Consider the following 13,929-nt stretch of genomic DNA (forward strand, 5'->3'; position numbering starts at 1 on the left):
CTTTAAAGACGTGGCTATGTGCCCAAGCATTCAATAAATAAAAATTTTAATCGACATGGTCTGAATCAAGGTTTAAGCACGAGGTCCTGGATGAATGGATTTAATACATAGATGTTTTAAATTTTATAATGTGTTTTAATAGTGTTTTATTAATTGCTTTGTATGTATTGTTTTGCTTTTAATGACTGTATTTTGGGCATTGAATTTTGCTGACTTTTGTAAGTCACCCTGAGTCCCTTCGGGTGAGAAGGGCGGGATAAAAATGCTGTAAATAGAAACCTTATAAAACTACATCTCCCAGAGTTTTATAGCATTGAGCCGTGACCGCTAAAGTGGTATCAAAGTGCATTATTTTTAAAGCACAAAATACACCCTAGGACTTAGGAAGGTAGTTATAAAGATAATCAAAGGTTAGGATATGTGACAGAATACACAGAAATATCCATGCCATGGCATGTCCCATTTCTGTGTATGGTTTTGAAAGCTGAAGAGTAAAGAAAGTGGCTAGGAAGGTAAAGGTAAAGGTTTCCCCCGATATTAAGTCTAGTCGTGTCTGACTCTGGGGGTTGGTGCTCATCTCCATTTCTCAGCCAAAGAGCCAGTGTTGTTCATAGATGCCTCCAAGGTCATGTGGCCAGCATGACTGCATGGAGCGCCATTACCTTCCCGCCAGAGTAGTACCTATTGATCTACTCACATTTGCATTTTTTCAAACTGCTAGGTTGGTAATGGCTGTCTATGGAGTCATGCCGGCCACATGACCTTGGAGGTGTCTACGGACAATGCCATCTCTTCGGCTTAGAAATTGAGATGAGCACCAACCCCCAGAGTCGGACACAACTAGACGTGAATGTCGGGGTAAACCTCTACCTGTACTAGGTTGGCAGAAGCTGGGGCTAACAGCGGGAGCTCACCCCGCTCCCCGGATTTGAACAAGTTTAGCAGCTCAGAATTACGAGGGTTGAATGAAAAACAATGTCTCCACCTTCGTCACTCTTCAACAGATGGCAGTACTGGTATGCGACAGGTACTGGCTTGTTCAGTAGACTTTCCTCTACAGTTCCATTTGGCGGGAAGCCTTAGCATTGAACGGTTGTATTGTTAAAGTGCGAAGTATGGAACCCTGCGCAGACGGTCGGTCAATGTGACTTAAGCAACATGCAGTCATTGAATTCTTGACAGCAGAAAGTGTCACCCCAAAGGAGATTCATCAGAGAATGCAAGCTGTTTATGGTGATTGTGTTGATGTGAGTACTGTGCATTGTTGGGCGAGTAAGTTTAAAGCTGTTGAGGTGGGAAAATCTGACTTGCGTGACAAACAAAGAGTTGGACGTCCTGCGACAGCAACCACAGTGTTTCACAAGCAAAAGTTTGACAGATTGATTCAGGACAATCGTCGTATCACTCAGAGAGAAATTTCAAGCATAATCAGCATTTCACAAGAACATTTGAGTCACATTATTGCTTGGCTTGGCTATCAGAAGATCTGTGCACGATGGGTACCCAGGATGCTGATGCCTGAAATGAAAGCGCACAGATTTGAAATTTGCCAGGAACTCCTCTCACCTTACGAGAATGAAGGTGACGCCTTTCTCCATTCAATTGTGACAGGAAACAAAATGTGGGTACACCATTATGACCCAGAGAAGAAGCGTCAGTCTATGGAATATCGACACAAAGACTTGCCCCAGAAAAAGAAATTCAAGACACAGCCCTCAGTTGGAAAAACCATGGCAACAGTGTTCTGGGATGCAGATGGTGTTATCCATGTTGATTTCCTTGAATGTGGAACAATAAATTCAGAGCGTTACACCGCTGTGAACTTTGAAACGACAGCTAACAAGGGTCCGAAAAGAAAAGAGATGCCTTCATCCCTAGCACTGGGCTGGCATCCGCAAGAGGGCTCCAGAGCAAGGCCTCTTTCTGGGGCGTCGGAGGGGCAGGCGAGGGCGCTGACCCATGGCCAGAGGCGGAGGGAGGGAGGGAGGGAGGGAGGGAGGGAGGGGGCGGACTGCATTTCCCAGGCTCCTCCGGAACCGTGAGCCCTGGGACCGGGGAGGGGCCGAGGAGGCTTGGCTCTCCGCCTCCCTCGGCGCCCGGCGGCTGGGAAAATGTTGCGCGCCGGAGGCGGAGGGGCGGCGCGGGTGGGCAGCTCCCGGTGGGGCTCCTCCGGGGCGGCGGCGGCGGCGAAGAGGGGCTATGCTTCGGGACAGGTGAGCGGGCCCCTCGGTCTTCCCCTCCGGGAGGGTTGGGAAAGGTCCCCTTTCGTCGGTAAAGGAGCCCCCGAAGAGGCGCACTTTCTTTCCCAGTGAGCGAAGCGCTCCTTCCCTCCGGCGCCAGGGCCCTGCTCGTCTTCCCAGCAGAATCCCTGGCCTCTGTCTGCCTCTGCAGCAGGCATGGGCAAACTTGGGCCCTCTTAGGAATTGGGGGAGTTGAAGTCCAAAACACCCGGAGGGCCCAAGTTTGCCCATGCCTGGACTATAGGGAGAGCCAACCAGCCCTGGTCCCTGACAAACAGCTTGTTAGAGGGAGAAGCCGCAACTTGTTGCCTCCAAGTAATTTCCAGCTTATGGCAAACCTTCTGCTTGTGAAAACTGGGAGTTTGAAGCCTTTCCTCTTCTTTCTGCTCCTGCTTCTTCCTCTCCCTCTGGTGCTGGATTTGGAGGGGGGTCAGCGGGTGGGGAGGGGCACAGAAAGCAAGTGAGTGGGGGACCCCCTCACCCTGGTTCTGGCCTTGAGTAGATACATTAAATATTCTGTAGTCCTGGAAATCAGCATTTTCTGTTCTTACAATCTGTTGTCAAAGGCTTTCATGGCCAGAATCACTGGGTTGCTGTGGGTTTTTCGGGCCATATTCCAGAAGCATTCTTTCCTGAACACATTACAGTAGAGTCTCACTTATCCAACACTCGCTTATCCAACGTTCTGGATTATCCAATGCATTTTTGTAGTCAATGTTTTCAATACATCATGATATTTTGGTGCTAAATTCATAAATACAGTAATTACTACATAATATTACTGCATATTGAACTACTTTTTCTGTCAAATTTGTTATGTAACATGTTTTCGTGCTTAGTTTGTAAAATCATAACCTAATTTGATGTTGATAGGCTTTTCCTTAATGCCTCCTTATTATCCAACATATTTGCTTATCCAACATTCTGCCGGCCCGTTTATGTTGGATAAGCGAGACTCTACTGTATTTGAGAACACAGAAATGCTGGACCACTCTAACAACTACCATGTCAGACTACACAGAGAAGCCATTGAAATCCACAAGCATGTGGACAATTTCAACAGAAAGGAGAAAAACATGAACATGAACAAAATCTGGCTCCCAGTATTAAAAAATACCCTCTAAAATCGGGACAGTAAATAAAGAACAATACTCTGAAAACAAGGGAATTCACACATGAAACAATCGGGGCCAGCTAACATCTCCCAACAAAAGATCCCCCAGGCAGGAAGCAGATAGGCCTTGAAGCTGCAGTGCTATTCAGTGCTAGTTAAGGTGGCCATTTGCAACATTCGCACCCGCCTCCAACAGACAAGAGTTCTTTCTCCCACCCTGGACCTTCCACAGATACAGAAACCCCACTTGCCTAGTTTCCAACAAACCTCGCAACCTCTGAGGATGCCTGCCATAGATGCAGGCAAAGCATCAGGAAAAAATGCTTCTAGAACATGGCCATACAGCCTGGAAATCTCACAGCAACCTGTTCTTCCAATCATAGTTCTTTCTCCCTGCTAATCTTTATACTACAAATGCAAGCTGTAAATTAAAAAAACCAATGTGGGATTCCTCATAGTTCAGGCTTTCTTTGAACTCTGAGCGGATAGAAAAGAGCACAAGTGGGTGGGAAAGGAACATTGAAGGTTTGCTAACCTGCGGGGGTACAAAGAGCAAGCACATTTACTTTCCCCTTGACATTGGACCTGTGATAAAAGCACTGAGTAAACACGACTAATGACAAAGGTTATAGGCTTCTTAGAGACAGCCATCATCCCTTGGTCACAGAGTAGGCTGAACCCAGGGATGTATGTACTCTCTGTGTGACTCTGGAGGAGACTGCTGATGGAACTGGTCAACCATGAGCAACTTATGTTCCTTCTGATGTTTGTTATGTTGACCTCCCCCATCCTTCAATACTAGCGTCACTGGCTAGGATTGATGGTAAGTCTAAACAAACAACATCTAGATGGCCACAAGTTGTCCACCCTTTGTCTACTCTATGAGTGGAAACTAAGAGTTTCTTGAGGAATTAATCAACCTCATAGAATAGATGTGTTGGGAAAGACTTCTCCCTTTTGAATGAATGAAGGTGGAGCAAAGCCATTGTTGCTATCTTGAGTGTTTTTTCTTCTTAAGACTGCCAGGTGTTGGAGGATTTCCTGATGTGGGTTGCTGTTAATGATCATTCAGAGCACCCCTTGCTTTCCTCTGCAGGACAACCTGAAGCGGACACCTCTCTATGACTTCCACCGGCACCATGGTGGGAAGATGGTGGGCTTTGCAGGCTGGAGCCTCCCTGTCCAGTACACTCACAGCCACCTGGAGTCCCATCTTCACACACGAAAGCAGTGCTCACTCTTTGATGTGTCTCACATGCTGCAGGTAACATTGAAGAGTGGAAGCTGGATTTCAGATGTGACCAAACCTCACTATTCTTGACCCATTCTTTCCATAAATCACATATTCTGTGTAACTCTTTGGTCTGATCCAACATGGCTGCTCTTGCATTCTCATAAGCAGCTGAATGTTGCTCTCACATGCAGAAGCAACAAAAAGTGTAGAACGGTTGCACTAGTATCGGGCATTTGTAACATTCTTTGCTTGACATCTGCTTTCTAAGAAGGTTCAGCATTCCTCTTCCTACTGATTCCGCAAAATAAATTTGTTCTCAGTATTTTTCAGGGGGCTCCTATATCTGGGTGTGAAAAGACTGAGCTGAGTCTTTTCACATTTTGTCTTATTGTCATGCTCCCCCTCTATTCTGCCTTGGTCAGACCGCACCTGGAATACTGTGTCCAATTTTGGGCACCGCAGTTGAAGGGAGATGTTGACAAGCTGGAAAGCGTCCAGAGGAGGGCGACTAAAATGATTAAGGGTCTGGAGAACAAGCCCTATGAGGAGTGGCTTAAAGAGCTGGGCGTGTTTAGCCTGCAGAAGAGAAGGTTGAGAGGAGACATGATAGCCATGTATAAATATGTGAGGGGAAGTCATAGGGAGGAGGGAGCAAGCTTGTTTTCTGCTGCCCTGCAGACTAGGACACGGAACAATGGCTTCAAACTACAGGAAAGGAGATTCCACCTGAACATCAGGAAGAACTTCCTCACTGTGAGAGCTGTTCGGCAGTGGAACTCTCTCCCCCAGACTGTGGTGGAGGCTCCTTCTTTGGAGGCTTTTAAGCAGAGGCTGGATGGCCATATGTCGGAGGTGCTTTGAATACGATTTCCTGCGACTTAGCGGGGGGTTGGACTAGATGGCCCATGAGGTCTCTTCCAACTCTACTATTCTATGATTCTATTACGAGCTCTTCAGCTGATAATTGGTCACATATAATCTAATTACAATATACTATTCATTTGTTTGGCAGTCCAAGTGTAGATAGTTCTCTTTGTTTTTTACATGTCAAACAGTTGAGATGCAACAATTCTCTCTTTTACAGACAAAGGTTTTTGGCAAAGACCGGGTCAAGTTCCTAGAAAGCCTAGTGGTGGGAGACATTGCAGAACTGAAGCCTAACCAGGTATGTTATAGCCGAATGGGTAGTGTGAAGAGGCAGTCCACTGGAAGGCATGCAGAGACTGGGGTGCTCAGTTGAATAATCTTTGACAAATCATAATAACTTATCCACTGTTACCCACAGAATAGTTTTGGGAAACAAATTCGCTAAACATATATAGTAAAATACCTCAGAGACAGGATAACAACTAATTAAAGGAGAAAGTTTGTTAAGATTTTGGGGGAAAATGCTGTTGAAGTGTTCCTTAAACATATTTATTTACACGTGTCCATGTAATATCTAGCCCAGCACTAGTAATATAACATTCCTCAATCATGGGTGAGAGGGAGAGGAGAGCTTTATTTTCAGGTGATAGATCAGTGATTCCCAAAGTGGGCGCTACCGCCCCCTGGTGGGCGCTGCAGCAATCCAGGGGAGCGGTGATGGCTACAGGTACATATATCTTTCTGTTTAATTGCTATTAATTTTTTTTTTTAAATAATTTCCAGGGCACTGAGGAATATTTTTTCTGGAAAGGGGGCAGAAGGCCAAATAAGTTTGGGAACCACTGTGATAGATTATTAAAAATGAAAGTCACAGACATGAAACAGGAAAAACTTGGCTGAGTAACACCATAGTCGTTATGGCCAAGATCTTGATGTCTTGTTTGATTACAAGCCAGAAGAGTATGCACCAAAAGTGTGATACAATTGTTAAGGGACTTAATGCAATCTTAGGCTATACTAATAGAAACATTGTGTCCAGGTTACAGGAAGTAAAAGTCTCACTGTTCTGCCCTGGTCAGGTCAGATCTGGAGTACTGCATGTTTCTGGGTACTACCAGAACATGACTACAAGAGAGTGAGAGGATACGCAAGGGTTTGGAAAGAATACCTGTTAAAACAGCCTAACTTCTGTTGTTTGTAACAGAGTCAGACTGAACTTAACCTTTATTTCAGGGCACTCTCTCTCTGTTCACCAATGAAAATGGAGGCATCATAGATGACTTGATTGTGACCAGTACATCAGAGGATCACCTCTATGTGGTCTCTAATGCAGGTTGCATGGAGAAGGATTTCGCTCTCATGCAGGTACATGTTCCAACTACCGCATCCCAAAAGGGCTAATTTCAAAGAGGAAATAATAGCAAGAACAGGTGAGAGGTATGCCATTCCAGGAAGGAGTTGAGTTGATCCCTCTTCTTCATTGTTGGGCCCCCTTACACCAGTGGTGGGCAAATGGTAGACACCCAGTGTTACTGGATTGCAACTCTTATCATCCCTAAGCAGCATTCCCACTGACAAGAGAAGGAACTGTGGTCGAGGGGCATCTGTAGAAACACACAACACCCATCCTTGCTATTGAGGGAAATGGTCAGGTGGCACGAGTTGCCCCTCTAGTGTATCAAGACCTAGCTATTATCGTAACATCTGTTTCCTCTCGCAGAACAAAGCAAAGGAAATGAAAGCATCTGGCAGTGATGTTCACTTGGAGGTTTCAGAGAATGCTTTGCTTGCTCTCCAAGGTAAATATAATCTCTACAGTGGTTGCCCCACCACCATTGCAGGCACCATGAGGAGCATAATGTGCTGATACCAAGATCAGGCATTTGGCTTGTGAAAAGATGCACTGATGTATCAATGCCTCTGATGGAATTGCGTCTCTCAGTATAAGTCACAGCTTATTTGTTCATCTTTTGGGGATAGGTTAGCATTGTTTTCCATCACCCTGTTTTGTTTACCATAGCCAACAAATTGAATTGTTGTGTTCATTTTGGTCAGTAAGGTCAAACCATTGACTGATATAACACCAACTAGTTGCAGTCTTTAGAACGGCTATGTTCACTTTACATTGTGCTGTCCCCACATATAAGTGCCCCCTTGGATCACAGCATCAGTATAATCCAATACTCTGTTTTGATTCACAGACAACCCACATGTTACAGTTATGGAAAGCAGGGCATAATGGCAGCTGCTTTTCCTTCTTGTTTCTCTTTGCATTAATATTCAGAAGAGGCATTTAGCTAGTGTGGTTAATATATATTGAAATATTTCAGCTAATAGTGCTTGCCACCTTATGTGGTAATGAATGGCTTCCCTGGTAGCAAGGACATGGGGCCATAGTAGATGGGAAATTTTCCCTCCAAATTTTATGTTATTTCTATCAGTTCTAAGGGGTTGCCCTCTTTAAAAAAATCCAAGTAATGGATGATGGTATCAAGCACTGCAGCAAGTAATGCAATGAACTGTTATTTCATTGTTACAGAAAGTAATGGCAACAGGTTATTTCTCAAAGACTGCAGCTAAGAATGGGAAAAATTACTGCTAAAAAGTAACTCTGACCCAACTACATCCTTCATCTGAAGTGCCTGATTCTTTCCTATTTAACAAGACATTTCTGAAATGCCTTTAGAGAGGCTGGAGGATTAAGATCAATTCAAAGTGCTCACTAGTCTTTCAGCTGATTCTGTTTATCCCCTTTCTTTTTTCTCTTCCACTAGGTCCTGCCATGTCCCAAGTGCTCCAGTCTGGGGTGAATGACAGTCTGGCGAAGATGCCCTTCATGAGCAGTGCAGCGATGGCTGTATTTGGTGTGCAGGGCTGCCGGGTGACACGTTGTGGCTACACAGGAGAGGATGGCGTAGAGGTACCATGCAGGCAGCTCTTAATTCAGCTTGCCAGAAGGGTAAAAAGGAGGTTATGGGAAGCACTGGTGGGCATGTAGCAGCACTAAGTGGTGGGATAGTTGCTGACCATTGCTGAGGTTGTGGAAGAGTTACTTACTTAACACGATGGGCTCCCGGAGAAGGGCAAATACATTATTTCATGTTGGGAGGATAGTGTGTTGATGGAGAAGGGCTCATTGAATTAGGATGGTTTGAGTGAGAAGCCCAGAGAAAGTATTGAATTGACTTCAAAGGTAGGATTGGGCAAGGCGAGCAAAACTTTTAATGCTGACAAAAAAGAGGATAACAATCTGACTGATGAAATTCCAATGCTTTCTCATGCCCAGATCTCTGTCCCTGCGAGCAGAGTGGTGGAGCTGGCTGAGCTGCTCCTAAAAAACCCTACAGTGTGGTTGGCTGGACTTGCTGCCCGGGATAGTTTGCGTTTGGAGGCAGGATTGTGTCTTTATGGGAATGACATTGACGAGAGCACAACTCCTGTGGAGGCCAGCCTGGTCTGGACCCTTGGTAGGTACTGGTTCTGTGTCTCAAAGCCCACACCCTTCCTAGCAATTGGCAGACAATACTGCACTGAACTGGACCAGCATGTTCCAGGGCCAACCAAACCTTTTTCTGCACCTTGGACATGTATCACAAAGTGTGTGGCTCAAATCCTGAGGGGGAGGGCACTTACACAAGGCCCCTTTTCCTATTTTGCCTCCTGTGCTCCATTCCACACAATTTGACCATCACCATTAGGTTTGGGTTGGGGGCAGGGAGCAAAAACCTACTCCTACACAGAGTCCCATTCTTTGTTCTCTGTGTGCCATCCTCAAGCTATCTACAATATTATGGAGGCTATAGTAGTATTATGCCTGGGGACTAGAGATTGCATGATGTGCAGTCCCATCGAGCACTGTAGGAAGCAGGTTCCTGTTGTCTTCATACAAACACACTTTATTTTTTACTGCTTCCCAGGGAAACGTCGTCGTGTTGCCATGGATTTCCCTGGTGCCTCAATCATTTTGGCCCAAATCAAAGAGAAGCCAAAGAGGAAAAGAGTGGGGCTGACTTCTATAGGGCCTCCCATCCGACAGCATGTGCCCATTCTTGGCCCAAAGGACAAGGCTATTGGTAAGCGTTCCTGTGGGTCTACAACCCCTTCCCATCACTGTCTGTAGGAATCTGGCTGTGGGACTGAAAGTGTAGGAAGGTGACATCTTAGTACTCCCAGTCCCAATCCTAATGCTATTCCTGGCTTCATAGAAAAAGGATGGTGTTCTATAATTCTGTAGGCACGGCATCTGTCATCTTTGGTTTGTCATCTAATGTGCCTGTTCAGATTAACATTTCTTACAGAGACAGTCTTCCTGAACCTTGGATCCTTTAGATTACAACTTCCTTAATCTCCTGGCCACCAGAGAAGCATTTGACATCAGGAAGACTCCTCCCCGCCCTGACATTACAGTCCATGAATGAATAGGACGGCTCCATAACAAGACCTGTGCCTATAGTACCCACAAACATACATTTAGGCCACCCTTTCTCAATTTGGTGCTGCTCAGATTGAGGGAAACTCCACTAAATCAGTGGCCTGAAACACAAAATAAATTCAGAATAGAGTTTAGCCTACTTAACCAATTGCTGAAAGGTAAACCATTACTTAAGTAAATTTCTTTGGTTCACTGAGTTAAGCTGGAGATTTAGGCCAATGTTCACAACAGTTGTTGAAACTGTATGATCCTCCAGATGTTGCTGGACTGGCTAAGCTATGCTGCCTGGGTTTTGCAGCCTAGCAAGCCACATGATTCCCTATACCATTGATGGCGAACCTTTTAGAGACCAAGTGCCCAAATCACAGGGGAGACAACACACAGGACACAGGGAGAAGCTGAGGGGGCAAACGAGTGAGCGGGCAGGCAAGTGGTGGAGGTGGAAAGAGGGAACTGTGTGTCCCTTCTGGCATGTGAGCCCTAGGTTTGCCACCACTGCCCTATACTATGAAGACTGCCAAAGTAGTATATTCCACTAGTGGAACCAAGTTGAAGAACCCTGCAGAAAGGAGTATTTATGTTTGGCATACTGCATTTCATAGTTCATTCAGATTCTCTTTTCTTTAGTCAGTAAAGGAACATCCTTGCCCATTGGTCTTAGGACATGTTAGGGCCACAGGTGGTGGTAAGGTGCCTATCTCCAGCACTGTGTCCTTTTGTTTACAACAAATGGGGAGAATGTGTATGTTCCTTATTGACCAATTCTCTTGCCTGTTCCTCCCTGTCCTAGGTGAGATTACTAGCGGCTGCCCCTCTCCTTGCCTGCAGAAGAATGTTGCCATGGGCTATGTGGAGAGTGAATACAGCAAAGTGGGTACAAGCCTCACAGTAGAAGTGAGGAAGAAGAGCTGCCCATCTCTAGTCACCAAAATGCCCTTTGTTCCTACCCATTACTACTCAGGAAAATGACCTGCTGTTAGGACAGGCTTTGTTTTTTATATGATTTGTATTACAATGAAAGAATCATGAGTTTCTGCTGGGACAAAAATCTTTGCTTCCGAAGACAGCTCAGTGCCTACTGAGAGAAAAGCAGAAAACCACCTCAGACTACTGATGAAGAGAGAGGCCTCCCAAGACCTTAATAACTGTGAAGATACCTGGTCCCAAAAGCACACCCAAGGAATGATGCACTATTGCGTTCTCTTTGGGCTACTATGGATAAATAGTCCTGTGGGTTGTAAACTCCTGCCAGTTTATTATTCCTTTTAGAAAACAAAACGTTTCCTCTAACTCATGTATGTAGAGTTAAGCCTTATTGACATTTTTACTGCCCTTTTACCTTCTTAGATAATAGGGATAAATGTTTTCCTTGTGGTACAAGGTGAAAGACCTCAATAACCTTTTGAAAACAGTAGACTTGCTTATTAAAATGTGAGCAGAGCCCAGGTTTCCATTCTACTTTCTCAAGGAAATATCTGCATAAAACCCATAGTCTAGTACATAAACTAATTCACAGGGAAAACATCTTCTTTACAGACTATCAGGTACTGCTAGACTCAAGAGTATCTTCATTTAATTTCATCCATTCCTCTGCTGGATAGTTTCTAATCCATTTTATGCTGGCTTCTTGCTAATCTTACTAGGTCAAAGTGATTACCTGGCCAAAAATCCTATTCATTAATCATTTTTTGGCGATGGTTCTAGAATTTGGATGAATAGGAACTTGAACAGTTCTTTAGCTTAGCCAAATCCCTTCTTTTTCCTCATCTCCAGCCAAGCCACAAGATTTAGAGGAACCATTTTCTGCTTCTGCCATGAAGGTACCTATTATTTGAGATCTTATGTCAACTGCATCGATACACACACATAGAACAAAAATGTCTAAGTTATGGAAGCTTTACTACTTTGCCTTTACCAATACCCTCAGACATTGACAAGTGGTTTAGGTGGGTCAATTCAGGCTGGGAAAATAATAGGAGGGGAAAGTGGGACATGTACTCTCCAAGAGGACTGTTTTTTTTAAAAAAAAAATCCAATGCCTCCTACTTGCTGCACCTCTGTTGCCTTAGAGTTACTGGACTGCAGTTTTCAGAAGTCCTGGCAGCATAGGTGAAAGGTGAAAAATCATGGGAGTTTTAGCTCAATAAAGTACAGAGCCCTACAGCTGCCTACCCTTACCTTCTGCGTCATATGTAGTTTGGCCCTCAGCTAATCAAGAAAGCACACAAGAGTCAGTGCAATGAGACTCAAGACTTCACTTGTTTCCCATTACTTCTTTATAGTCCATTCCTTGCACACAATGACACAGGGGGCAGAAACAAAGGGATGGCTCAATATCAAGTTGGCACCTGTGGCACTACATAGGTGCGCAGAGCTTCTTCACCTTGCCCCTCCAAAGCATGAGCACCATGGACAATGGTTTGTTTTAGAAAACAAGTAAGCTCAAAAATAGTCATTGGCACAGAACACAGACTCTTACCTGGGTGGAAAACCAGCAACAGTAAAAATTATTTAGGCTAATCCTCTGCACCTTTCCAGCAGCAAGGTGCAGTGCTTAGCAAATGTCAGCAATGGACATTTTTAGCTAAATTGTAGAAACAATTTCCTACCCACACTGGTGCTGGTTCAGGGTAAAGGGAATTCAAGCACTGCTGCAGAAGGAAATGAGCTCCATATAACACGGAGTTGTAGACTTAAAGAGAGGCAGGCTTGAGACCAGTCCATGATTTGCAAAAAGAAAAAAAAATGCAGATTTCTTAAATGAAGAGGAGAAACTGCATCTTCTCCAACCTGAGAGAGAGCAATCCTGAGAGTCAGTGCTTGGTAACTGGACGGATAGGTAGAAGCAGTCCTCACAGCACCAATGTTGGCCAGCAACCAGGCCACAGGATGGGAGAAAGGGCAACCACAGCTGCAACTTCCTCAGCACTGAAAAGAGCAAGGCATCTGGGCAGGTGAGCGGGCGAGCAGGCAGGCACCAGCATCCTCTACGCTCCTGGAACAGCAGGAGCCTGTTTTTGTCACCTTCATCATCACTCCCGGTGAGTTTTCATCGTTTCATTGGTTGTGCCCCCGCTGGGTGCATGGATAAAAAAAGAAAGAAAAATCAAATAGACCCAAAACATTAGTAAATCAAAGATAGAGATCCTTGCATTTCTCTGTCATTGAATTCACACATCACCAAAAGAACTGATAGTGTTTTCTGGAAGCAATAAAACTACTCACCACATAGAAAAGTGAGAGGACCCATCTGGTGTGCCTCCATTCTGTCCTCCAGGACCTGAAAAAACACAGAAAGAACTGTTGAGCTGGCATTTCTAGGAAGAATCAGTCTTTCTCTTATGAAATAGGGGGAGAGTGTGTGTTCAACTGTCCCTCCCAGCCAATGTGCTAGCTAGGAATGATGGGAACTGGCATCTTACAATATCTGAGGGCCATACATCCACCCAGTTCTGAGTTGCATAATCTTTACTAAAGTGGATACATTCCTGTGTATCAAATATGCCAGTCTTAAACAGAGCATAAAGATTGAGAGAGAAGTCCCCACACATTTTAAGGTATGACATTTTGGATCTGAATATGGATTTGATAGTACCATTTTTAGTTCCTGCAACAGCTATCCTGATGAATTGTACTATTGACAGTGACCCATCACATGCCTCCACAACAGAGGAAAATTCTCTCTCCTGTTGCCGACACCTTCAGATTCCCTGGCATTCAGTGGCAAGCTGCATTTGAACATGGAGGCTCTGCATACATAGCTACCGTGTCTGAAGGACAGTGATATATACCCTCCATGTACTTAAATTTTCCTTTAAAGGGGATTTAAGCTAGTGATTACTACTACTGCATTTATTTGTTCTTTTTTTAGCAGTCCATTTTGTGTTTATTTGTGTTTACATCATTTAATTTATAAATATACAGTGCTCCTTCCAAATGGATTTTTGTTGAATTTGCTGAACCTAATTAATAGAAATATTTTATGGGGTAAGCTTGCTGGGAAGAACATTGTTAAGAGGCTGCTACTTATAATTCAGAAATT

General features: G+C 44.5%; 2 protein-coding genes across 2 annotated transcripts in view; one reads left to right on the forward strand and one right to left on the reverse strand.

Annotated features, from left to right (window-relative positions):
* The first annotated feature begins 2,056 nt into the window (after window positions 1–2,056).
* On the forward strand, window positions 2,057–11,328 carry amt (aminomethyltransferase). The gene is made up of 9 exons (XM_003217601.3): window positions 2,057–2,213; window positions 4,451–4,618; window positions 5,673–5,753; window positions 6,689–6,820; window positions 7,176–7,254; window positions 8,230–8,375; window positions 8,742–8,922; window positions 9,373–9,528; window positions 10,678–11,328. Exons 1-9 carry the CDS (start codon window positions 2,112–2,114, stop codon window positions 10,854–10,856), a joined length of 1,224 nt encoding a protein of 407 aa, XP_003217649.1. The 5' UTR covers window positions 2,057–2,111; the 3' UTR covers window positions 10,857–11,328.
* An 817-nt stretch (window positions 11,329–12,145) lies between these two features.
* tcta (T cell leukemia translocation altered) overlaps window positions 12,146–13,929 on the reverse strand; it is a 9,955-nt gene continuing 8,171 nt past the window's right edge. Inside the window, exons 2-3 of the mRNA XM_003217600.4 lie at window positions 13,113–13,167; window positions 12,146–12,962 (exon numbers count right to left, since the gene is read on the reverse strand). Coding sequence (XP_003217648.2) covers window positions 12,920–12,962; window positions 13,113–13,167 — 98 coding nt within the window. The 3' untranslated portion in view covers window positions 12,146–12,919. The remainder of the gene's footprint in view (window positions 12,963–13,112; window positions 13,168–13,929) is intronic.

This window comes from Anolis carolinensis, chromosome 2 (genome assembly GCF_035594765.1).
Source record: "Anolis carolinensis isolate JA03-04 chromosome 2, rAnoCar3.1.pri, whole genome shotgun sequence".
Taxonomy (NCBI): Eukaryota; Metazoa; Chordata; class Lepidosauria; order Squamata; family Dactyloidae; genus Anolis; species Anolis carolinensis.

What these genes read in the sequence shown, in the direction of transcription:
- amt (XM_003217601.3), top strand. Translation starts at nt 2,112, where the DNA reads ATGTTGCGCGCCGGAGGCGGAGGGGCGGCGCGGGTGGGCAGCTCCCGG. An exon ending in ATGTGTCTCACATGCTGCAG is followed by an intron (nt 4,619 to 5,672) that starts GTAACATTGAAG and finishes TCTCTTTTACAG; the next exon opens with ACAAAGGTTTTTGGCAAAGA. An exon ending in CAGCCTGGTCTGGACCCTTG is followed by an intron (nt 8,923 to 9,372) that starts GTAGGTACTGGT and finishes ACTGCTTCCCAG; the next exon opens with GGAAACGTCGTCGTGTTGCC.